Source organism: Carcharhinus amblyrhynchos, chromosome 7, assembly GCF_965287045.1.
Source record: "Carcharhinus amblyrhynchos chromosome 7, sCarAmb.v2.hapA, whole genome shotgun sequence".
In the NCBI taxonomy this organism is placed as follows: Eukaryota; Metazoa; Chordata; class Chondrichthyes; order Carcharhiniformes; family Carcharhinidae; genus Carcharhinus; species Carcharhinus amblyrhynchos.
The window spans coordinates 58,561,871-58,588,923 of record NC_137330.1 but is presented as its reverse complement, the minus strand read 5'-3'; the positions used below and the strand labels follow the sequence as shown (position 1 = coordinate 58,588,923).

The following is a 27,053-nucleotide window of genomic DNA, read 5'->3' as shown; positions in this document are numbered from 1 at the left end:
TATGTTTGAAATTACTTGTTACTTTACACTGGTTTGGCTAGTTTCAGAATAATTGGCTAAACTAGTGCAGGTTGGCGGAAACTCTGACCCAGTGGTGTCTTAAAGAAGTTCGTGTGGGATTTGCCTAATATTATATACTGTAGAAATACTAACTTGCATTTTTTAAATAAGGATCTTGCTTCACTCAGTTTTTTTTAATGTAACTTGTCAAAGTTTGCTGATATGTGCATTGTAAACAAAGGAGATTTAGTGATGATTTCACTTTAGGCTATCTTCAAGTAGCCTGTTAGAATAGGACATAAGTATGACTGGCATTGCTATGTTCAATGTTGTCCAGTGGACATGTCTATGTTCTTTTTCCTTTAAAAGTAATTATAGAGAACTTTGGCTCCCATCTCCATGATGCAAATTTTTTTTTGAATCACCGTTTTTTAACTACTTTTGTCGCAGAGAACAAGTGTCAGCCATAATTTGGAGCTTGATGTCACCTTTGCGTTTCCAAGTTGGTCACTAACAATAATGCTGTCATTTTTTCATGAAAATATCTGGAAAATAATAACGCATATAATTGAAATTTCACAAGCAGACTTGTTCAGACTAGTCATCAAAATGTAAATTATTTCTTCATGATTTTAGCAACATGGGATTGGTAATATTTGCTGAAGTTTCATGCCATGATCATGCAAAAATCACCATAATTATTGATTTGACTAAAATACACGATTATTCAATAAACAAGGGTGTTATTGGACAACAAATTTTATGAAATTGGGCACACAAAGTGGAAGCAAACTAAAGCTACCCTCAGAGTCCCTCCACTAAATCACAAAGTAACAGACACCGATCAGTAGGCAAGAGCATGCTTTTAGAATGCAAATGAGGGCTAGCACATAAGGGAAGCTGGACAGGATGGCACCTACAGGAACTAATCCACCCCATCAAAATCAGCACCTTTAAAACAGTCAAACAACCCATGGGCACACCTAAAATTAGCATACTTAAGGAAACATTCCTGGCCCCTCGAAACATCTTTTGAGATCAGTGACACACCTATGGTTCAAACCCCGGAGGTTCTAGATTATTAAATAACCAATCAGACAAAACAATTAACACACACCTAAAACAATTTCCTCAACACTTGGAAACATCGAGACAGAATGGCTAAGGTTGAATTCTGTAAATAAAGTATTAGCATTTGAATCGCATACTGCACTGAAGTTCAGGTATAACTATAGCCTGCTGCGAGGGACGGGCAGAGCGCTTTCGGGACAGTCCGATTGTATGTCCTGACTGTGCTGCTCCGTCAACGTAAAAGAAAATGAAGCTGTGCCGTTATTGAACTTCACCCTGAGTCCGTAGTGGTCGTTTCACCCACTCGCGCTAACAAAGGGAATATAAGAAAAGTTAAAGTTTATTTATTAGTCACAAATAAGCTTACATTAACACTGCAAATGAAATAAATTAGATTTAGGTAAGGTATGGCTCTGGTTTTGAATTAAATCAATGTAAGCCGTTGTACTGCATGCATTGAGAGATGTTACATAACTTTTAATTAAAAGATCTTCTTCAAGTCCAAGAGTTAAGGAAGTGAATAATGACTGAAGATGAGAATGGAGTGACAGGGATTTTGCTGGAAGTTCCAAGTTAACATATGTGATCCATTCCATTTGGCAACCTATTTTACAAGGCCATGAACAGTAGAGCGCCAGTTGATCTTTGCCCATCTGCTTTCACTCATTTATTACTTCCAGATTCTTGTGGTTTAAAGCAGTTAATCACTGTCTTCCATGTTCAATACTATAATCATACACTTGCCTTTTATCATTGGTGATAAAATTCTAGTGGATATCAGTTTCAGAATTAAGGTATAAAAGTGAACAAATGTATGTTCAGGCTAGAGTTGACTTCAGATGACTCAGCCCTTGTGTCACACTGAGTTATCATCACTGTGTGTTACATTTGAGTTAATTTCGATTCTTCTAATTTTTTTATTTTTGCATGCAGTAAGAATCCTATAAATGGTACAAAGTGCATAGCACTGAAGGTAATAAAACATTGAATTATTTTTATTTTGAAAAGTTCCTATCGTGATACTTAACCTCTCACCACTGTTCGCCACACCACACCCAAGAGGTAATCAAACCCGTTGTACTATTTTGTTCATTTAAATGATTGTATTGTTGAGCAATATTGCCCAAGATAAACTTGCTCATGTTCCTATTGCAATATGTAAAAAAAATTCTTAAGCTAATATGTTGATTCATTGAGAATGCTAAGCAATGATGATAACCCAGAAGTGCTTTGCCAGAAACTTTGCAATAAATTTGACAAGATTTACTGGTAAAATTTGTGTTGCTTCAAGTTAACGAAAAAAACCACAAAGTTATTCTTATGGCTTTGTCGTGATTATCTGGATGTGGGTATGCCGGCGTTGGACTGGCGTAAACACAGTAAAAAGTCTGACAACACCAGGTTTTAGTCCAACCTATTAAGTCCAACCTAGGTTGGACTAAAACCTGGTGTTGTCAGACTTTTTACTGTGATTATCTGGGCCAGTCTGAGGTTCAGTTCCCCTCTCTGCTGAATTAACTGAGCGCACCCTGAGGTACTCTTACCCAGATTACAATTGGTGCATATAAATTGCATTGCCACTTCCTCGCATTGTCTGTTGTTCTGGTTAATTTCTTCTCAGATCCTCTAAACTCTGCATATCGTCCAGCCTTTGTGTCCTGAAATCTTAAAGCTTTTAAGAGCTCAGTTTGGCATGCCTCAGTAACTGCTTTCTAATATACCATTTATTTTATGTTTTTTCATCTTTTACGTTGCCCAGCGATATGGCCTTTGGCTCTGTAGCTTTCTTATTGAAAGTGCAGAAAAGAAAGAAATTACTCTGTGCAGCTGGCTATTCATCTGGAGCTGTTTAATCAAATTCCTGCCATTTTACTGGCCAAAAATGATCTCTCAGCTAACATCATTTTTTTTAAAAATTGCTATTTGTGGAACATCGCTGTCTGCAAATTAGTGGCATCATTCCATACAGAGCAGAGGTGAATGCTCTTCAAATATATATTGGTTGTAAAGCACTTTGGGGTGTCCTGACATTATGAAAGATGCTATATAAAGGCAAATTTTTATTTGTTTTTGTTGTTTACCGTTCATTGGTATACGTTTGTGTAATGGCTATGTGTTTTCATTTATATACTTGGAAGAGGGTTGTCTTAACTTCCCATTTTAAGACAGCCCTCGGTATTTATTCTTGAGTCTGCAAATATATTGCTGTAAAACTAACCTTTGTGAAATGAATGATTGTGGTCTGTGGAACTTGTGACACTCATTTTCCTTTCCTCTCTTCCTCTTGGGATACATTCTTCCCTCACTCACTGTAGCACAATAAAGATCAGGGCTTCAGTGTGTGATGATTGTAGATGTGAAACTTTCATTCTGAGGCTCATATATTTAAACTTCCAACATGTTGTACTGGGATCTGTAACACGCTTGAGAACAATTAGATTCCTATACGACTGTTGAAAGTTTATAGCATAGAAGGAGGCTACCTAGTCTATCCAGTTGTGCCAGGTTTTTGCTACAGCAACCGAAAATTCATCCCACTGTTTTTGTCTACTTCCCTGCCCATTGCACTCCATCATGTTTTACACAAAAAAAAAACCTCCTAACCCTGCTCTTCACTCTGAGTGACATTCTGAAATTGATCATTTCTCAACACTGATTCTGGAACCAGAGGAGATTGTCTTTCCTGATTAAATATTTCATAATTTAAAATCGACTCTAACCCAATGCTTGTCCTCTATTTCAGCAGATTTAGTCTTGCTATTTCAAATCTCTTGCCAGAGCTGCAATTTCTCAAGGGGTTCTCAAACCATGTGTTGTGACCCTCCAGTGGGGTTAAGGGGTGAGATTTTGGGGCCTCGAACTCTGATGTTGTAATGGTGGCTGTGGAACAGAGACACTGCGGGTATGTCCAGGGACTGGCTCCAAAGTCCCATTGTAGGTGCACCCGATTTTATTTATTTCCCAGCTTGGAGGGGAGGCAAGTGAACGAACTTTGTAGAGGCAGCATCAGTGACTGCCATGTTTTGTCTTGAAGTTTGTTGGAAAGGGTGGGGAATGAACCTCCAATGACCCCATACAGGGGTCACAACAATTGACAGAAACTCCTATTGGGACATCTGTATGTGGGGGAGCAAGGTGCAGGATTATCCACCGCGCCAGATTTTGAAAGAATATGTTGCAACATGCATGCCCACGTGCCTCATTAGATCCTGTGAGTTAGAAAACATTTTCACAAAATAATTTCATTTTAAAAATACAGTTTTTTGTATGTATGAAGTTTGTCTGAATTTAATAACTAAATATTAAATATAGGGAGGTAGTGGTATTATCATTGGACTTGCAATCCAGAGACCCAGGATAATGCTCAGGGCCCCAGATTTGAAACCCACCTTGGCAGATGGTGAGGTTTGAATTCAATTAAATATCTGGAATAAAAAGTCTACTGATGACCATGAAATCATTGTTGATTGTTGTAAAAACCCATCTGACTCACTAACATCCTTTTGGGGAAGAAAATCTGCTGTCCGTACCTGGTCTGGCCTACATGTGACTCCAGACCACAGCAGTGTAATTGACTCTCAACATGCCTTCTGAAATGGAGGGCAGTTAGGGATGGGCAATAAAAAAAATGAATAAAGTACATGTCTGACTGTTATTTAAAAGTTCCAGAGAAGCCTGATTCTACCACCCTTTCACATTGTGTGGTAATGTATCCGAGATCTTAAGAACAATATTCTGAGGAAATATCTTCTCATTTCCCCTTTAGTTCTTTTGCCAATTACATTAAATCTATGATTTCTGCTTACAGACTGAAAGCCAAAGAAAATAGTTTCTCCATATTTGCTCTATCAAAGCCCCTTAATTTTGAATAGTTCATTCTCCCCTTAACCTTCTCTACTCTAAAAGGAATAAACTCACTTTCTGTAATTCTGTGACATAACTCTCTCATCCCTGTTTTCATCCAGGTGAACCTGCTCTCTATTCTTCCTGGTACCTTGACATTCGTCTGAATGTAAGGAACCCAGAATTGCACACAATACTTCAGCTTAAGCCTAAACAAAGAGTTGTGAAGACTCGGAATGACTTCCTTGTTCTTGTATTCTATGGCCCTTTTTTTCAAAACCTCCTTTAAGGCGTTCCTTAAAACATATCTCTTTAACCAGGCTTTTAGTCACCCGACTATTTATGGCTTGGTGTCAGATTTTGTTTGATGCGGCACCTCTGACATACTTCAGGATGTTTTTGACCATGTTACAGCTGCTACATAAATGCAAGCTGTTGTTGTTCAATTGTTAAGAGGCTTAATTCACAGTGAGTGGGCATGTAAAACAATGGTTATGATCGCATTTACGTAGCTAAACTTTTATAATTTTTCTTCATTTAGTCATGTAGAAATAATGGCTATGCTACTCTAACTGAACTGATTCACGCCCATACCAATTCTGTCTCCTGCATTCCATTCTTCGTGTCTTTTGCTGCCTAATGGCACAGTTTCAAAAACCCTCTCTAATCCTCTGTACTTCTTCTCAGTTTAAGCATGAAAGTGATCAAAGATTTTTCAAAGCAACAGGCAGGTGAAATTTTTTTGTTTGCTGAGACAAACTGTAACAAATTGCTGTTAGCATCTTAACTGCCTATTGTTACAGTTTTTTTTCTTTTTAATGTATATGATCTTAAAGATCCAACATTACAGGAACATCCCCTAAATACCCTCTCAATTCTCTCCAGATCAGAAAATTGCCGATAAATCCTGAACGTGATTGAATAAGCCAGTCATTTAACAATCAGAAACGCAAACCTCTCACTGAAGTAGTTTTGATTTTAATAAATTTTAAAAATGTATGTCTTCGCAGACACATTTTGTAATAAATTAGTCATAGCTTCTGTTTTATGATATAAGATTGAAACTTTGTTAGTTTTTGTCTCTGTAACTTGTTACAGACTTCAGACATAAAAGTCTGCAACACATTTTTACCTGTGAAAATTCTTTACAACCACCTCACTCAATGGTGTAATGTGTTGGGGCAGATTCATGCATACTAAGGTTGGAATTTTACTGAAGTAATTCTGAGTGCTGAATGAGCGAGAAAATGGGAGATAATCGCACTAGCTTTTTGGGGGCATTGCGAGTCGCAAACTTATGGCTCTTAGTCCTAAGAAAGGAGCCAGGATGTGATTCTTGCCAGTAGGGTGGTGGAGTCTAAACTCACCAGGGAAGTTCTCCTGACACCTCCCTCCCCCCCTCCCCTCTCCCCCATCACTCCCTTTACAGAGTTCCCGCCACCTCTGATTGCCATCCCTGTAGAGCCCCCCTCTCTCTCTTCCCCCCCTGCCCCCCACTCCCATGCAGTTTGCCTCCCCCATCTGTCAGTTTTCCTTATTTGTCTCTCATTTTTCTCCATCTTAATTCTCACTCTTAATACATTCTCTTTCTTTTCCTCTTTATTCCCCTCTCTATATAGAGACAGAAAGACGGATAAAATGTGTTATCAATGAAATAATAATTGGGCATGGCATAAATCAGGCTCCAGGTGTGACATTGTTTGTAGTGTTATTGTTGAAAGCTGAATACAATTTGCTGCACAAGGGATGTTAATGGTGCGTAAAGTTCAGTCAGCGTTGGTTGCCACAAGGTCTGCCGCCGAAACAATTTTTGGCCTCGACATTAGATTTTTTTGATTAATTTATAATTTTTACTTGAAGTTGCTTTTGATGTTTGTTTTAAATTAGCTTTTCACTTGTTTGTACTAATTAACTGTTCCTACATCCTGCTTTGCCATGATGTTCAGGGTTAATATTTCAACAGAAACCTTACTTAGAGAGCAATAACATCCAGTACTATGAATGTTTTTTCATTAATTGCAAAATGTTCAATTTTTTTCAGTTGCTTTGGCTATTGAAATGAATCTGTTCACCTTGAAGGATGGTGCAGCTCCTACTTTTAACACTGCACCTCATGGAGGACCAGTTTTGAGGTGCTGAATGCATGGTGGTGGTGTCACACAACATGGTGGAGGGTGTTTTTAATGTGAAGACAGGACTTTGTCTCCACATTATTATAACAACAAATGCTATCAAGGACAGTTGCACCTGTGAAAGGTATATCTCCCTCCAAAGTCGGGTAAAGCCTGGCATACTCAATACTCAGTAACAGTATTTAGGTGAAGTTCAGCCACTTGGGCTGGTGGCTACACAGTGATCCTTCACCATGTCATCAGCGTCTTCAGAATTGTGGATAGAAAGTTGGAAGGAAAAAATGAAATTGTGAATAGGGAGGAACCCAGTAAAACCTAGGGGAGCACTGATCATAATATTTGTAACTTCTGTTTCCTTACAGTACATCTATCCTATTAGAATAGGTCAGACAGTTATGTCTGTCTGGCATGAAAAAAGATAATTGACCACAACCAGAGCAACTGGGAATGATGATAGCTTTTTAAGCAGGAAGGAAAGCTTACTGATAAGATCCTTTGGGTTTCTTAAATGCTACACATCGCCTACTTCATGCTATTATATGAGCAAATTGAGAAGATAAACAATTATTCTGAAAAGTAAAATGTTGAGGCATTCTGTGGCCTCACAGCAGTGTGTTTTTTATGGCGGGCGGCAGCACCTTGTTCGCCAGTGGCAGGATCTTCTGCTTCCACAGCTGTCAATGGGATTTCTCATTGGCTGCACCCCACACCACTGGAGAACATATGGTGGGTGCACTGTCGGTGGGACCAGAAGATGCTGCTGGTGTGAGCAGCTTGAGAACTCTAGCTGTTAGTTAAGCCTCAGAGAAAGCCCCAATTTTAAACAAAGGAAGTTCTCAAACATCAAAAATGAAACATTTTACTCGGGCATTTTGAAACAGAAAGTATTTAGACTTGAACTGACTTTCAGGTATAAAAAAGGTTAAATACCTTTTCCTCTTTTGGACTGGGTAGTACAGTATAACAGAAGTATTCCTTTTGAAAGTCCGTAGTATGGGTAAGACAGTGGTGCGCACTTTTTGGCGTTTCTGGAGGATAGATTTGAATCAGCAGAAAAAGACTAATGAAAGCTGTCTTCACCTACAGAAATTCATAGTTTAGATGATGGACACATTCAGCATTAATTGGCAAGCAGAAGCATTGAGAATGAAGGAGGCTGTCCATTGTTTGGAGTTGTTGTTGGAGCCTGTTCATCTCAGACCCAGAACATTGCTGCCAAAATCCCTCAAGATAGTGTCCTAGGACCCAACTGTCTTCAATATTCATCTATCATGAGATCAGAAGAGATATGTTCACAAATGGATTCATTTCAATTTGCTATTCCTCAGGTAATGAAGCAGTCCATGCCCACATGCTGCAAGACCTAGGTACCATTCAGGCTTAGATTGATAGGTGGTCAGTAATGTTCTACAGAAGTGTCGGCCAATGACCATCTCCAATAAAATGGAATAACCACTTTTTCTCAACAGCATTACTAAGAATGAAACTTACCGATCAGTGTTTTGGGAGTATCCAGTGACTAGAAACTCAACTGGACAAACCACATAAATGCAGTGTCAACAAGAATTCTGCAGCGAGTAACTCACCTCCATACTTTGCCAACTCTCTTTCCCCATCGACAAGGCACAAGTGAAGAGTGTGATGTGATATTCTCCACTGACTTGGATAAGTGCAGACCCAACAGTACGCAAGAAGCTTGAAACTATTCAGGACCAAGCAACCTGCTTGATTGGCAGCCCATCATTACCTTAAACATTCACTGCTTCTACCACTGGCACACTGTGGCAGCATATACATCATTTACAAGATGTACTGCAGCATTTTCCAAACTCTCAACCTTTACTGAATGGAAGAACAGGGGCATCAGATGTTTGGGAATACCACCACCTGCAAGTGTTCCTTCAGGACGCACATTATCCTACTTGAAAATATATCAACATTCCTTCTTTCTTCCTGAGCCAACATAAGAACATAAGAACATAAGAAATAGGAGCAGGAGTAGGCCATCTAGCCCTTCGAGCCTGCCCCGCCATTCAATAAGATCATGGCTGATCTGTCGTGGCTCAGTTCCACATTCCCGCCCTCTCCCCATAACCCTTAATCCCTTCTCTTATCAAAAACCCATCAACCCGCGTCTTAAAAATATTTAGCGAGGCAGCCTCCACCACTTCAACGGGCAGAGAATTCCAGAGATTCACCACCCTTTGAGTGAAGAAGTTCCTCCTCAACTCCGTTCTAAACCGCCTCCCCTTTATCTTGAGGCTGTGCCCCCTAGTCCTACTGTCTTTTTTGAGCGGGAAGAGTCTCTCCACCTCTATCCTATCCATCCCATTCATCATCTTATACGTCTCAATGAGATCTCCCCTCATTCTTCTAAACTCTAACGAGTACAAGCCTAGTTTATTCAGCCTCTCCTCATAGCTCAACCCCGGCATCAGCCTAGTAAACCTCCTCTGCACTCCCTCCAAGGCCAAAATATCCTTGCGTAAGTACGGCGACCAAAACTGCACACAGTGCTCCAGCTGCGGCCTCACCAATGCCCTATACAGCCGCAGCAAGACCTCCCTACTTTTATATTCAATCCCCCTCACTATGAAGGCCAGCATCCCATTCGCCTTCCTGACCACCTGCTGCACCTGCAAGCTGGGTTTTTGCGACTCATGCACAAGGACCCCGAGGTCCCTCTGCACCGTCACCTGCTGCAGTTTTTCGTCACGTAAGTAATAATCCTCCCTACCATTATTCCTACCAAAGTGGACCACCTCGCACTTGCCAACATTAAATTCCATTTGCCATTTCCTGGCCCATTCGCCCAGCCTATCTAGATCCTTCTGCAGACTCTCCACACCCTCCGCACAATTTGCCGTTCCACCAATCTTGGTGTCATCAGCAAATTTCGACACCATACACTCGGTTCCCTCCTCCAGATCATCTATATAAATGGTAAATGGCTGAGGCCCCAGCACCGACCCCTGGGGCACTCCACTAGTCACCATCCGCCAATCCGAATAGCACCCATTGACCCCCACTCTCTGCCTCCTATTTGACAACCAATCCTCTATCCACACTAACACCCTACTTCCAACTCCATGTCCCCTTACCTTCTGCAATAACCTCTTGTGAGGTACCTTGTCAAACGCCTTCTGAAAATCAAGAAAGACCACATCCACCGGCTCTCCTCTATCCACTGCCCTAGACACATCCTCATAGAACTCCAGTAAATTTGTCAGACACGACTTCCCTTTAACGAAACCGTGCTGCGTCTGCTCTATCAAGCACTTTCTACTGGAACTCTTTTCCTGCAAGCACTGTTGTGGACGTATCCTTCCTGGGTTAGAGTGGCTCCAGAGGTTGGCTCACAGCCACCTTCTCATGCGCACTGAGAGGTGGACAATAAGTGCTGACCAATACCCACATCCCATTAACAAGTAAAAATATGCACCAAAACCATATCAAAAGTGTTCTCACCGAACAGCGACACACACACAGACATTTCAACATGAGTCATTGGGTGATTATGGCTGGCCACAAATTTTATAGAAGCACACCAACATAGCATGGGACATCACTGCTGCTCCTTGTCTTCTATGGTGGTGTCCTAGTTTACAGTTGGGGTGTTGGGTATGATGAAACCCAACTTCCCTTTGATTTTTTTTGTGTAGAGTACTAAAGTGAGGAAGTTGTGATGAGTCTGTATTTTAAAAAATGGTTTAGTCTCAACTGGAGTATTGTCTTCAATTCTGGATTCTACACTTGAGGAAAGATGTGAAGCCTTTGGAGAAAGTACAGAAAACATGTGTGAAAGTGGTTTCATGGATATGGAATTTCAGTTTAGAGTTAAGATTGGAGAAACTGGTTTTTTTTAGACAGGAGAACGTTGAGAGGAGGTTTGATAGAGGTGTTCAAAATGATGAAGGTTCTAGACCAGGCTTATCAAAGGCCAGGCCCATAGCCCCCAAAGCTTCTGTATGCAGCTCATGTCTCAATGTTTAAACTAGGTCAATTGAAAGATCTGTAAGAATCTTATCCTCCAATGACAGGTCACTTCTCTGCCGTGTTTCCACCTGCAGATGAACCCATCTGCAGCAAATTAGAGAGTGAATCGGTCTTTGATTGGACAAGTAATGAGTAGTGCAAAGACGAATGGGTGCTCCTTTATTTTCAGAGTGGGTGCTCTCTCTCAGCCTGCTGTGAAGGTGCCGGCTAAAGAAGCAAAAAACCAAGATGGCAGAGTAAGCAAGGGGGCCACAAGAAAAAGCAGAGTGCAAGGAAGCAAGCAAGCAAGGATTTGGGAGAGAAGCGAGAAGTGTGACAACAGGAAGCACCAGGTGTTCGACAATCGGGTGGAGGCTGGGTAGCCCTGGGAGCAGCCAGAGGTTGGAATGAATGGAGTAGTGGAGCTCAAGTAACAAAAACAGTAGTTACCCAGAAATTTGAAGAGGTTTTAATTCCCAACTTTTTTCTTAGTAACTATTGGTGTAACCCCATTAGAGTCATCTGCAGTCTGTGATTTAAATCACATTTTCAGATGCTTCCCACTGTAGGGCAGTTGCCTAGAAGAAGTTCACGTTTCTGGACAATTGCCATGCAAACCCTTACCTTTGAGGTTCTGAATGGTATTCGTCAATGCAACCCTAGGTTGCCATGCCCCGCACCCCCCCCCCCCTTGCATCTTACCCCTCTACGATCCAATATTGGAAAATGCAGCATTCTATTTTCAGAGGTTGGTGGGGCATTGGACTGTAGTTCTTTCTGTGAAGGTGAGAAAGGGACAGAATTTATGAACCTGACTTCTTGTGAACTTTCAAATTTGTAATGCAGTAATTTCACTTTTAGCGTTTTGTGTGGCAGGGAAGGAAATATGAATGCTGGTTGTACTTTGGAAAATTATTCATTGGAATGTTATTGTTAGATGCTTTTCTTGGAATCTGATGGGGGCATGAATTGATTTTGTGGAGGATGGTTTTTCATATTATGATTGGTGAGAATTAAAGTAAAAGAAAGGGAAAAAGCAGAGGCTTAAATGTTTATCCAATGAAGAAGAAAATCAATCATTTGATAGTTATAATACAAACAGTCTAGATACATGACGGATAAAAAATTTTGTTTGAGTTATGTTTGAAAGGAAGCTGCCTTTAAAAGCAGAGTTGTACCCCTCAGTTCAACATTATAAAGATAAATGAGTTCGTTCAAGTCTGTGATACCAGAGCTCTAATCTGGGTATAAGCCACTCACATGTCATATTTGCATATTTCTGTCTCATTCAAACCACATTAATTGTACCTTCTGTCATTTTTATTAGGTGCCCTCATTCTGCCTCATATTTTGCACTGCTAGCCTGTGCGCTTACCTTATCAAATGTGCAGAGATTTTTTTTGCTTTCGTGTCATGCAATAGGAGCAGAGTGTTTTACTGAAAAATAATACAGCCTGTTCCTCGTTCCTGTCAGTGGGTTGCAGTGACATTTGAGCAGGATTCTACTTGTGACTTGGTTTTTCAGTTAGAGAGTTGACTTCACCCTCGGAATGAACTCTGCATCCTGTGCAATCCCGCATATTTCCACCATGTATAGAACAGTGGCACTTTCCATGGTTAAATTATGTGGTGGTGGTGGGGGGGGCGGCAGGTGGCAGTGGGACAGGTGAAAAGTGAGTACTGAACACTTTTATCTTCAAATGTCAGGTGGTATTTCTATGTAATGCAGTTTCTGTTATAATTATACTGAAGTCATCATAAAGATTCTTTTTTCAAAGAGTAATGTTTGTATTTTTACTGGGAAATCCAGTCAAGGCTGTGAGAGATAAGGTAGTTGATTTAAACCCCAAACTATTACTGTGTGAATTAGAGAAGGATTGTGCACCCCTGCTTGCTTAATATTTTTGGGTTCATCCAGCAAATAGTACTTGTATACATGTATGCTTATATTTTTTGGGAATGCCCTCCTATTTGCTTTGCCTATCCTATGAACTCTTATTTTCTCTATATTTGAATTTGCTTGATCAGCACAGGCCTGGGCCCATGCATTGTTCATTATCGGAAGTGTAAGCTAAAGGGAGCTGACATTCTCCCAGCTCAGCAGGGCAGCGGGCTGGTGTCTGTCCTTGATGCATAATTAATTGAGCTTGTTTTTGTTGCAGATGGCTGATAGCTAGCAAGGCGCACTCATGACCATGATGGCTCAGTTTCCCACAGTCATGAATGGTAAGCAGTTTATTCTTTACTTCACATTGTTTGCAGTGTGATTGCGAATCGGTGGAGATTTTTCCTCCTCAGCGTTTCCCCTTGAAATTCAGTAGATAGATCTGTGTACAATAGATTGGTATCAGCTTTTTAGTAAACTTGAAGTAAACAGATGCACACTCTGCAGTCTAAATCAGACAACATTTTGACATAATACAATGGTTTAAACAAGTTTCCAACAAGTTATGTACATCCAACCTCACTTAACAGTTTATTAGGATTACTGTTACTAATGTCCATCTCATGCAGGCTAATTCAAGGAAAGTATTATTTCCTTTCCAACTTCATTTTAATTTTTTTTATATATTAGCTTGTCCAGGTATATCTTGTTTACTTCTTCCTATCCCATCCTTTGCACTGTTCCCTGTCACAGAAAGTGAAACAGTGACCTGATTAAACAAGGCAGAAAAAGTTTGAATTGGTGCATTCCATGACAATAAAAGACATGATCAGTCATAATTACTGTCAAACAACTTTTCTGGTATTGAAAATTGAATTTTATTAGTGTTTAGTCTCATTTCTTCAGAATTTAATTAGCATTGCGATATTAAAACTTTTTTTTTGCTTTTTCTGTTTGTGCCTTCTATCTCTGTCTGGTAGACTCCATGTACCTCAGTGAGGATATGGTACTTCAGGCTGATTGGTTGGAAAGCTCACTGTTTTTTCTCCTATTCACACATGCCACAGGTCCTCTGTAGCAGGCACAGCACATGGAATGCAAAATTGACAAAGACACAGAAAAATTGAGTCGTGGTATACCATTGTTCTTTTTAGACTGGAGGGAAGTATGTGCACTTGCCCCTTGGGTTTGATATTGGAACCACTAGTCTTTTTGATATCACTAACCAGGACTTAGGTATACAGGGCAAAATGTTAAATCTTATAGATGACATAAATCTTGTAAATGTAATTGATAAAGAAGATGTAAGGAACAGACATCACAAGGGCATGGTGAAATTTAACACAGAGAATTGTGAAGTGATGAATTTTGGTAGGAAGAATGATTCCCTTGAAGTCCTGAGAGACCAAAGGACCTGCCTATTCCAACCTTAAATATACTCAACGTTGGAGCATTCACAACCCACTGGGATAAAGAATGTCAAAGAATCACAATCCTCTAGGTGAAGAAATTTCTTCTCATCTCAGATCTAAATTAATGATCCCTTACCCTGAGACTATGTGCAAATACTTCAGATTTAGAACAACCTCTCATTGTCTACCCTGTCAAGTCCCCTCAGAATCTTGTATGTCTCAATAAGATCGAATTTCATTCTTCTAAACTCCAGAGAATATAACCCCAGTTTATTTAGCTTCTCATCGTGGGATGATGACCCCAGGAACTGAACTAGTGAACCTCCGTTGTGATGCCTCAAATGCAAGTGTACCCTTCCCTTCCAAAGCTGTGCATAGTACTCTGTATGTGGTCTTAGCAAAGGCATATACAAATGTAATAAAACATCCACATTCATACACTCAAGTCCCTCATAATGAAGGCTAATATGCCATTTGCCTTCCAAATTGCTTGCTATACTTGCCTGCTGATTTTGTGTTGCTTGTACAAATACACCCAAGTCTCCATGCACATTAACATTTACAAGTGTCACATGTTTTAAAAAATATTCTGCTTACTGTCAAAGTGAATAACCTCACACTCTCTGCATTATACTTCATATTCCACTTTGTTGCTCACTCTATACCTAAATCAGTCTACATTTCTTTGCAGCCTCTCTGTGTCCTCCTCAGAACTTACATTCCCACCCACCTTTGCATCATCAGCAAATTTGGATGCATGACTCTTGGCCTCTTTGTCTAAGCCATTAACATATATTTTAAATAGCTGAGGCTGTAGCACTGTTGCATTCCAGTAAGTGCAACCTGCCAACTTGAAAACACTCATTTAACCCTACTCTCTGCTTCCTGTTTGTTAACAAATCCTCCCTCCATGCTAATATATTAGCACAGCTCCAGGAACCCTTTTCTTGCAGAGTAACCTTTTGATTGGAACCTTATTGAATGTGAATGAAATAGACTGATTTTTATTTTGTGCTAAGAATGAAAGGAGTCATTATTAATATAAAATATCAACCAAAAAATCTTGTTTATCATCACACATTGTTCCTGGTGTAGTGGTGAGTGCAGGTTAAATTTCCTGGCTCTTGTTACACATACAGTTTATGGCTGAAGTTTTCATGTGAATTCAGCACTTAGAATTTTTTTTTGGGAGAATTGCTCCTATGTTTTATGTTTTCCATTGTACAAGTTGAATAAACACGTACGAGTGTTCTTTTGTACCAGTGGATTAGATTTAATAATGCATACCTGTGAACTCTTACCAGTTCGTGTTTTGACTGTTTTTGGAAAGTTTCCGAATATATCATCTGCTCCTTCCTTGTGTTAACTATTTTGAGCTCTGCTCTCTTTATTAATTATAGCCCTGAGGAAGGGATGATAAGCTGATGAATGTATCTCTTTGTTGCTTTGTGTTTATCTGCACTTCAACATTTGGATAGTGATAGGGATGCTGTTAATGAGCCACGGCTTACTTGTGATACGATAAATAAAAATAGCAGATTTCTTTATAATGTCCAGAGCTGCATTTTAAAGAACAGGTGTGAGCAGGGTCCAAGAAAAAAGTGTGGCTCCTGGATGCTTTTAGTGTATCATTTGAGCAGGGAATATTTTTCTTTGTTCTTCTGTATCCTCAAAGTAATCTATCCCATAACCAACATCACTCAGAAAATAACAGACAATCTGATCATTACTTCAGTGCCAATTGTAGAAGCTTGCTGCACATTAATTATCAAACAATCATAGAATCCCTGCAGTGTAGAAGGAGGCTATTTAGCCCATCGAACCTGCACTGACAGCAATCCTACCCTATCCTCATATATTTACTGTCCTAGCCCCCCTTAGACACTAAGGGGCAATTTAACATGGCCATGTCACCTAACCTGCACATCCTTGGAGTGTAGGAGGAAACAGGAGCACCCAAGGGAAGAATATGTAAACTCCACACAGACAGTGACCCGAGGCTGGAATTGAACTCGAGTCTCTGGCACTGTGAGGCAGCAATACTAGCCACTCTGCCCATTAACTACCGCATTTCCTACATTGTAGCAATAACTACAATCAGTGTTTACTTTCCTGCAGAGTGCTTTGGGATGCCCTGAGACTGTGAAGTGCACTATAGAAATGCAAACCTTTTCTTCTGATATATATTGTTTAAAATATGTTCAATGAATGTTACATAACAATTGGAGATGTGGTGACTATTTTTTAAAAAGGTTGTGTACTTTAAAAGGGTCATGAATTCATTACGTGATTACAAGTGATTTGTACATCCCCTCTCTGACTACCCCAAAGCTTCTACATTTGCCACCCTTGAGCCAGAAAATTGGGATATGGATTTTCTGTGGATGAAATCACTTTTTATACTTCTGGGGAAATGCACCCTTGATGATTTAGCAAACATTGTGGAGTTGAAAACAGTTCCTCTACAAAATTATGGGTGGGAACCTGCAATCTACAGTCCCTGATAAAGTTTGTTAACATATGTCAATATGTTCAACAACAAGGAAGCATATTAGTATTCAGGCAATATAAGATGTAGGCATCTGGGGAATGAAAACTCTAGTCACTTCGTTGGTAGTTAATCATGTCTTGTGTACCAATGATGAGGGGATCCATGGCTCAAAACAAAGTTCAACATTTCGTTAAATTCTAATGCTGATAAAATGCGAAAAGAAATTTAAGAATTATTAACTTATGCAAAATATATTACGAGTTAGGTACCTAGTACACTTTTGAAGTGTGCAAATAAATTGCCTTAAAATAAAGTTTTGAAGTGTGGATCAGGAACACGCTAAATAGCTTTTCAGTTTTATGGTCGATTTCAAGTTTCATTTATGCCACAAAGACAATCTATAAACTTTAAAATGGATATAGCTGTTCAAAATAAAAGTTAACTCATCCTAAAAGGAATGATGCATTAAAGTACTTAAGATTGTTCAATTTTTAGTTAATTATTACACCTTCAGTGACTCCTCCCTTACTTTATGTCTCAGAACAGCAATGACTTCCCCTCTGCCCTTTTCCTGAAGGTGTTAATGTTTTGCTGAAGCACAATTCCACACAATCCCAATGCCTTCCGATATGTTGCCCCACCATTATTCCTCATCTATGAGTTTTGAAAGGTATTGGCAGGGTAAGTCAACTGCAGAAGGTTTCACAGTTGAGCTCAATAGCCGTGGCATCCATTTCGATTTGGGTAACTGTATTATCACAGATTGGAACAAGCTAACTCAGGTTTTGCAGCCAAGTGTATCAGCTTTACCACAGTAAATGGGAGGACATTTGAGAGGGGTAGAGAAGTCTGCCTGGAAAAGATTTACCCAAAAGATGTCCACATTATTCCAAGAGTAACAGGGATGTTCTCCAATTCCAGGTCAACAATATCATTTAAACAGATCTGATCACCTGGTCAATTAACTCATTGAGTTTTGTGGAACCTTGTTGCATATAAATTAGCTGCTGTACTTGACTCAGTAGAAACGACTCTCCCATTGCAACCTGCAACTTTTCTGCTGGGTCACGGTGGGAGACGCACATCTGCGGCCTCGAACAGGGATTTGCGCATGTGCTGGGAATGCATGTGCATCTCCCAGAATTGGCAAACAGCCGCCAGTCAGATTATGCTGGAAACCAGTGGGAAGGCAGGTAAGTCATTTAAATCTGTTTTTAATCTGTTTTAAATATGTATATTAGGTAATTATCAGGACCTCTCCCACCCCACCAGGAGTACTTCATTCCAGCGGGGTTCAGACTATGTCCCCATGTTAGGGGAACCAGTGGGAAACACCTCTGCAATAAGAGGGGGGGCGGCAATCGGGCCCCCCGAGTGGGTCAGGCAGTGGGGGCTGGTGCTCCCTGGGCATGGGCACCCAGTAGGCATATTGGCATTGCCCAATGGGCAGTACCAAAGGGACGGGTCTATTGTGGACGGGGCCTAGGGGTGATCAGTGGTGGTGGAGGGTCCTGCTACCACTCTGCAGACAGAATCGGGGATGGAGGGAGTGCAGCGATTGGGACAGATTTCTACTGTGCACGGAATGCAGAGATTCAGGTGAGAAGCTGAACTGACAGAATTGTCAGTATTTAGAACAGTTTTCCTGCCAATTCAGCATTTTTGGGAGAATCACCCCTCCCATGATTAGATTTTGAAGTAACTAATTGACTGTGAAACGCACTAGAATGTCCAATGGACATGAAAGATGTTATATAAATTCTAATTTTTTCTCTTTCATATTTAAAGATCCCATGATTCTGTTAAGGTGGGATTGTGGGATAGACTGCTCTTTCAGAGAGCTGATGCGGAGTTGATGGACTGAATGGCTTCCTTCTGCACTGACAATTCTGTGATTCTGTTGTATATGCAATCTACTAGAAATTAAATAAAAACATTGTGCATTCTGCAACATGCAAAACAATCCAGTCATAAAATAATATTTTTGCTCTGTACCAGACATCTTTCTAGTGCTTCACATTAAGAACACTTCTCAGTACTATGGACGTCTCTCAGAACAACCTGCACTCTGTGTAAACTGATTTGAGACAATGCACTCAAAATATATGTAATGTGTTATTGTTCAGGGTCGGACAGATAACCTTTATTTTTATTCACTTATGGGATTTGGGCATTCTATAAATGCACGACCAGCATTTATAGAACCATCAAACCATAGAAACTTTATGAAGCAGAAGGAGGCCATTCAGCCCATTGTATCTGCACTGGCTGAAGAAAACACAAGCTTAATTCTAATTCCACCTCCTAGCCACTGGTCCTAGCTTTGCAGATCATAGCACTTCAGGTACAGATCATGGTTCCTATTAAATGAGTTGATGGTTTCTGCCTCAGTCAACCACCAAACCACCAATATCTAATCCCTGTATTTTCTAGGCTTCCTGACTTTTTTTTGTGACTGTCATAAGCTTTTTTTTGTGACTGTCATAAGCTTTTTTTCTTTTGCTTTACCATACCCTTTTTGCCTTTTGATAACCAGGATAACCAGAGGCTCTGTATTTGGTAGTATCACCCTTTCTATTTGTCTGCAAGATGTGCCAACAATGTGCTTGTAAGAATGTCACTTTTGAATGCCTCCCACTGATGTGTCATGGATTTTGCTTCAAGTAGCTGTATCCAGTCCACTTTCACCAGATCACCTTTGTAATTTTCCCTAATTTAGAACATTACTCTTGTTTTACCTTTACCCTTTTCCATAATTATGTTAAATCTAACTGATGTTGTCTCCAAAATGGTCACCCACTGCTACATCATCCATTGCCTAGCTTCATTTCTCAAGACTAAATCTAGAATTGTACTCCTTTTCTTTGGGCTTGTTACGTGCTAACTAAATGATTTCTCTTGAAAGCCATTTAAGAATGTTGTGCCCTCTCTGCCCTTCACACTATTCATATCCCAGTTGATATTCAGATAGATGAAGTTCCCAACTATTATTGCCATACTGGCTTTGCACTCAGAAATTTGCCTACATATTTGCTTTTCTATGTTCCTCTCGCTTTTTGAAGGGCTGTAGTGCACTCCCAGCAGTGTGGTTGCCCTTTTTTATTTCTGAGCTTAACCCACATGACCTTATTTATGCTTTATTTAGGATATCATCCATCCTCATAGCTGTAATAGATTCTTTAACCAATAATGCTCAATCCCATATTCTTTACCCTCCTTTCACTTGCCTGAAAGCCCTTTATCATATTTTCCCCTTCATTAAGCCAAATTTCCGTTATTGTGATAATATCATGCTGCCAGGGTCCATCCATACCCTGAGCTCGTTTGTTTGCGTACTCCTTGCATTTAAATATATACCCTTCAACACTGCCAATTTCCTATGCTGTGCACTTGCTGACCTTTGTTTTGCAAAGCAACTCGCCAATTTTCTGTCTCCCGCATTCTGTCTGTATTTGTCTTAACTGAATCTGTCTTCAGGTTCCCATTACCCAGCCAATCTCGTTTTCTGAGGAAAGATGTTCTTGCTCCCGTGGGAATGCAGCAAAGGTTACCAGGCTGATTCCAGGGATGGCAGAACTGATGTATGAGGAGAGCTGATTAGGCTAGGATTGTTTTTGCTGAAGTTCAGACGAATGAAGGGGGGATATCATAGAGACTTATAAAATTCTAACAGGACTAGACAGAGTAGATGCAGGAAGGGTGTTCCCAACGGTGGGAGTGTCCAGAACCAGGGATCACAGTCTGAGGATACAGGGTAGATCATTTAGGACAAAGATGAGGAGACATATGTTCACCCAAAGAGTGGTGAACCTGTGGAAATCATCACCACAGGAAATAGTTGATGCCAAAACATTGAATGTATTCAAGAGATGGCTAGATATAGCACTTGGGGGGAACCGGATCAAAGGTTATGGGACAAAAACAGGATTGGGCTATTGAGTTGGATGAACAGCTATGATCGTAATGAATGGCAGAGCAGCCTTGAAGGGCTGAATGACCTCCTCCTGCTCCAATCTTCTATGTTTCTATGTAAACCAACACTAACCAATCTCCTTGCAAGGACGTTTGTCCTTGTCCTGTTCAGATGTAGACCACCAAGCTTGAGGATACCCCCTTATCCAGAATTGGTCCCAATGCCTCAGAAATCTGAATCTCTCCCCACTGAACCATCTCTCCAGCCATGCATTCATCTGGCACATTTTCCTATTTATATACTCACTCAGATTTGGCCTTGGGTGTAATCTGGAGATTACCACCTTTGATGTCCTGCTCACTAATCTCTTTCCCAGCTTCCTAAACTCAGCTTGCAGGACATCATCCATTTTTCTCCCTATAGTTTGATACCAATTTGGACTGTCACGTCTGGCTGTTCACCCCCCCCACCAAACAAAGGATGTCCAGCAACTGTTCCATGAGCCCTTGGCCCTGCCAAATGAAAAGTTATAAGGATATGTTCAAGACCGCCCAAAAGCAAGGAGGCATTAATGCCTTTGACTGGGGAGGAGAAGGCTGTGGTGACTTGGCATAGCTCCAGTTGGTCCATCAAGGCACAAACCACTATGAGGCTTAGTGACTTGACAGCGAGGCAGAAGGGTGGTTGCAGAGGAAAGACAGGGAAGCCAATCTAGGGCTGAAAATTCCAGTCTCTCATGCAACTGCGTGCTCCCACGATGGATGAACTTGGGGCTCCCGAATTGGACTCCTCAGTCATCTGAAAACTCACTAAACTTGATTGATGTCATCCTTGATTTTGAAGTACCACGGCCAATGACAACAAACTTGTAGCTACCACTATCTAGGCAAAGAACAGTATTCCATCACACTCCTAATTTGTGCCTTGTAGATAGTGGTAAGCTCTTTGGGGAGTGAGAAGATGAGTTACTTGCAGCAGAATTGCAGCAAATTCTTAACTGAATTTGTTGTGATGGTATTTATTTGGCTGGTCCAGTTTGGCTCTTGCGAGTGGCAAGCACCAGGGTGGCACAGATATGCAGGTTAGGATGATTAGCCACGCAAAATTGCCCCATAGTTTCCCATGATGGGTAGGTTAGATGGATTAGCCATGGGATAGGACAGGATGGTGGACCTGGGTAAGATGTTCTGTCAGAGGGTTGGTGCAGACTCGATGGACCATATGGCCTCCTTTTGCAGTGTAGGGATTTGATGATTCTGTGTTGATGATGGGAGCTTCAATTTTGCTAAAGCCATTGAACATCAAGGGCAGGTGGTTAGGCATCTTCTTTTTGGAGATGGTGGTTGTCTGGCACATACGTAGAGTCATAGAGGTTTACAGCATGGAAACAGGCCCTTCGGCCCAACTTGTCCATGCCACCCTTTTTTCTTTAAAACCCGTAAGCTAATCCCAATTGCCCGCATATGGCCCATATCCCTCTATATCCATCATACCCGTGTAACCATCTAAATGCTTTTTAAAAGATAAAATTGTACCCGCCTCTACTACCATCTCTAGCAGCTTGTTCCAGACACTCACCACCTTCTGTGTGAAAAAATTGCCCCTCTGAACCCTTTTGTATTTCTCCCCTCTCACCTTAAACCTATGCCCTCTAGTTTTAGACTCCCCTATCTTTGGGAAAAGGTATTGATTATCTAGCTGACCTGTGCCCCTCATTATTTTATAGAGCTCTAAAGATCACCCCTCAGCCTCCTACGTTCCAGAGAAAAAGTCCCAGTCTACTCAGCCTCTCGTTATAACTCAGTCCAGTAAGTCCCGGTGGCGTCCTAGTAAATCTTTTCTGCATTCTTTTTAGTTTAATAATATCCTTTCTATAATAGGGTGACCAGTATTGCACACAGTATTCTAAGTCCTGGAAGGATTCAGCAAATTGCTGGCCCCCTGCACAGATACTGGAGTCATAGTCATTTAGTTTACAGCATGGAAACAGGCCCTTTGGCCCAATTTGTCCATGCCTTCCAGTTCTTACTCCTAAGCTCATCCTAATTGCCCACATTTGGCCCATATCCCTCTCTATCCATCTTAAACTTGTAACTGTCTAAATGCTTTTTAAAAACAAAATTGTACCTGCCTCTACTGTTATCCCTGGTAGTTCATTCCAGACACTCATCGCCCTCTCTGGAAAAATTGCCCCTCTGGACCCTTTTATATTTCTCCCGTCTTAACTTAAACCTATGTTTCTAGTTTTAGACTCCCTTACCTTGGGAGTAGATGTTGACTATCTACCTCATCTATGCCCCTCATTATTTAATAGACTTCAATAGGATCACCCCAAGACTCCTATGGGTCCAGGGAAAAAAGCCCCCATCTATCCAGCCTCTCCTTATAACTCAAACCATCAACTCCTGATAGCGTCATAAATCTTTTCTACATTCTTTCTCATTTAATAACATCCTTTCTATAATAAGGTGACCAGAACCATACACAATATTCCAAGTGTGCCAATGTCTTGTAGAACTTCAACAAGATGCCCCTACTCCTGACCAATGAAACCAAGCATGCTGAATGCCTTCTTATCCACCCTGTCCACCTGTGACTCCACTTTCAAGGAGCTTTGAACCTACCCCCTAGGTCTCTTTGTTGTATAAGTCGCCCTAGCGCTCTACCATTAACTGAGTAAGTCCTGCCCTGTTTCAATCTATCAAAATGCAGCACCTCGCTTTATCTAAATTAAACTCCATCTGCCATACATGACGCAAATGTTGTTTGCTACTTTTCAGTCAACCAAAATGTCAGATCTTTCTGCATGTGGACAGGGTCTGCTTCACTATCTGAGGAACTGTAATATGTTGACTGGAAATTACATGAGGTGACTTGTCTTCTAACCAAAGAGACAACCGTTTGTCACGTGGTTTATGTTGTCATTTACAAATTTGGTTTATTAAGAAAACAAGAAATTAAACAGTCGCAAAAGTTAACCTGTGATCTCAAAGCATTTAACTTTGGCCACAAAATAACAAAACTCTTTCCCACTCTTTAGTATTGGGAAATGAAGCAGAACAAATCAGTGATGTGAAATTTGAAGATTGATTACAAAATTATCATTATGTACAGATATTTTCTTTCTAAATCTCTAACTCTTTCATCCTCTGTTCCCAATGTCATAGCACTCCTTCATTAAGCTCCCCTAGCTCTTTTCCCTGCGGAGACTAGTCCCTAATTTTTTTGTGAAGGTCCATAAGAGGTTTTGCTGTGTTAAAGCCATAATGTTAATGCAAGATGTTATTGTTACCTTAAAGTTGTAAACTGTCTTTGGGATTAGCTAGAAGATGGGTAATCTGTTGCATACAGCTATTTGAGAAAATTTGAACAATTGTGAGCTGTGTCAAGATTAAGGTTTGGAAATCGTTGTTCTGAATCTGCATCCAAGTGCAAATGCCATTGTTGAAGTTGTTGAGCTGTGAACAATTTCACACTGAAGGACAAGTAATAGTGGAATACTTTATGCAAAAGTTACTGAGTGATGATCAACATGATCAGCCTGATTGAAATCACAAGATTAGCTTATCTCTTTCCAAACATAATGCAACGTTGGATGTGAATCATGAGAATTGTTTATTTTTCTCCAATTCTGGAACAGTAAAGTTTGAAGATTTAAAAATAGATCCCTAATATTGAATCTTTTGAATTATTTTTATTCCATCCGCACTCCCTCTTCTTAAATAAGAGCATAGAGCTCATCAGGAAAATAATTAATTTTGAGGACTAATCATGTAACTGATTCAGACAATTTTGAAAATGTTTCCTTGGTTTGAAATTGTAATTTTTTAAGTCAACCAGTGGCATAGAAATATACTATGATACATCACTAAAGAGGGCCAATCAATCACCTGTTTCTCTTTTGGGATGGGTTGCTCCCCTTAGAGCAGAGGTATAAGGGGAAACTTAACATTGGTGTTCAAAATCATGAACAGTTTTGACAGAGTAAATAGGAAAAAATTGTTTGCAGTGGCAGGAAGCGTCAATAAAGGAAGGTTTGCCTTTATAGAATGCCTTTCCTGACATCCCAAAGAAAACCCCAAAGTACTGTACATACCGTGAAGTATCTAGGTACTCGGAGGATCTGGATTTACAGTAAGTGGTAAAAGAGCCTGGGCAAAATCTTTTTGAGTACTGAATTGTGATCTGGAATACACTGCTTGAAGGATGGTGAAAGCAGATTCAGTAGTAACTTTAAAAATAGATTTGGTTAAATATTTGAAAAGGAAACACTTAGAAGGCAAACAGTTGTTAAGTGGGGCTAATTGAGTAGCTCTTCGAAAGATCTCAATAGATGCAATGGGCTGAACGGCCCCCAAATGTGTCATATCATTCTGTGATTGTAAAGCATGCTGTGACGTTAGGTGTTAATCCACATTAAGGAGGACAAGTGTCTGGTTTTAAGGTGCAGTGCCAATCCCCTTAAAAGTACAGGATTCTTTGAGTTTTGTCATACTTCCATGCCATCAGTAGAAAATGGAAAATATTCCACATTGACCTGATTGTAAAATTTAGTAGCTGTGTACGTAAATTATTGGGAAGTATCCCCCTACACGTACAAAGTCTTCTCAATCAGGCTTGTGTTAGTTCTCATATTCTTAAACTGCTTAACTGGAAAATTTACAATCTAGTTTCATTGCATTTGGTACCTGTCAAATGTATTTGCAGTATTGTTAATTAATATAATTCTGCACTCTTGTTTTTCTATTGCTCTGCAGAAATGTTCTGTTTTTTCACATCTTTACAAAAGGATTAGAGGTCCAATTAACACTTCGTTCTTGAAAGCAAGTGCAAGATGTTTGTATCGTTAATAATTGCTTGGCTTTGAACTTTGAAGCTGTTTCTGATTTTTCCATATTTATGACAGAATTCATCCTGTTTCCCCGGACTATGACTTCACGGATGCTGGGCATAAAATGTGTGCTCATTAAAAGCAGCATCTGTTGTATTTGTGGGAGAAGTCCAGAGGAAACCAGTGATGGTAATTTGGACTATTTTTTAATCACAGTTCCATTCAGAAATGCAGCTGCAGCCCTGCCAGTGATAACACTTCCAAGCTTATTTAAACTGGGAATAAGATCACACACCATGGAATTTCTTTTGGGATTAACACAATGTTGAGAATTTTGAATTTGAGGTATTGAAGGGCCAAGTGTTGATGCAGGTCGACAAGAACAGAGGGGAGTTGCAGAATACAGGCAATAGAGGTTTCCATGAGCTGAAGTTTAAAGAGCGGAGGATGGGAGAGCAACCAGGATAGTATCAGAATAATTAATTCAAAGTTTTCAAAGATTTGACTAAGGATTTCAGTGGCACGTATGCCAAGGTAGATCTGAATTGTCAAGAAAGTCACGTGGTGAAGGACAGAGCCAATCTTTACACGCTTGTATTAGCATTTCAAACATTTACTTGTTGTTCGTCCATCGTCGTCGATGAGGACATCAATACCATTAGTCATTTTGAGGCTGGACACGGTGTGTCCGAAGATGACCGATCAGGCCAATTTGGGCACAGAATGTCCTGGCACGTACTGAACAGACTTGTCTAGGCACTGTAGTTGTTGTGCTGATGGCTCTGACTTGCGCAGCTCATGCTTAAATTGTGCTTCAGCAATGCACCTTGCTTCGTAAGCTTGACAGCCCTTGTGGATGAGGCAGCGCCAGGTAGTTTGTGCCAGCATTTCCCAGGTGGTAGTGTCAATGTCAAGCGACTTCAGGGAGGTCTTGAGTGTGTCTTTGAAATGTTTCTTCTGCTCTCCATGCGAGCGCCTTCCAACAGAGAGTTCCCCGAGTGAGTGGGAAGCAGAGTGAGCTATTAGGGCTTAAGATCAAAAGGGCTTGAGAGAAAAAGGGCCTGGTAAGTTCGTGTGGAAATTTTCAATATTACTACAGTGAATAATGGAGGGGCATGTGATGTGTTGTTTCTGTATGATGTGGGAGCTGGTGGACCCCAGGGTCCTTCCCAGTGACCATGTCTGCAGTAAGTGCAGGTTGCTGGAGGAGCTCCAGCTCAAGGTAGAGGAGCTGGCCTCTGAGCTACAGACACTGAGGCTCATCAGGGGGAGAGAGGGTGCCATTGTCAATGGGATGCAAGTGACATCCACCCCCCCTAGACTGGCTAACTCTAACGGGCAGGAACAAGAGGGGGCTGTTGAGCGGAGGAAGGAGGGTGGGGAGCAGAGGAAGGGGGCTGTTGAGCGGAGGAAGGGGGGTGGGGAGCAGATGCCTCAGCCTCTCAATCTGCATAACAGGTTTGAGGTTCTTGCTTCCACTCTGGACGAGAACGAGGGAGG

At 40.7% G+C, this 27,053-nt stretch overlaps 1 protein-coding gene across 4 annotated transcripts in view; it reads left to right on the top strand.

Moving 5' to 3' along the window:
* Positions 1-27,053, top strand: part of LOC145344979 (intersectin-2-like) — a 213,215-nt gene that overhangs the window by 44,150 nt on the left and 142,012 nt on the right. For all 4 annotated transcript variants that reach the window (XM_080192400.1, XM_080192401.1, XM_080192399.1 and 1 more), the window contains exon 2: positions 13,184-13,247. In XM_080192400.1, coding sequence (XP_080048526.1) covers positions 13,211-13,247 — 37 coding nt within the window. In that variant the 5' untranslated portion in view covers positions 13,184-13,210. The remainder of the gene's footprint in view (positions 1-13,183; positions 13,248-27,053) is intronic.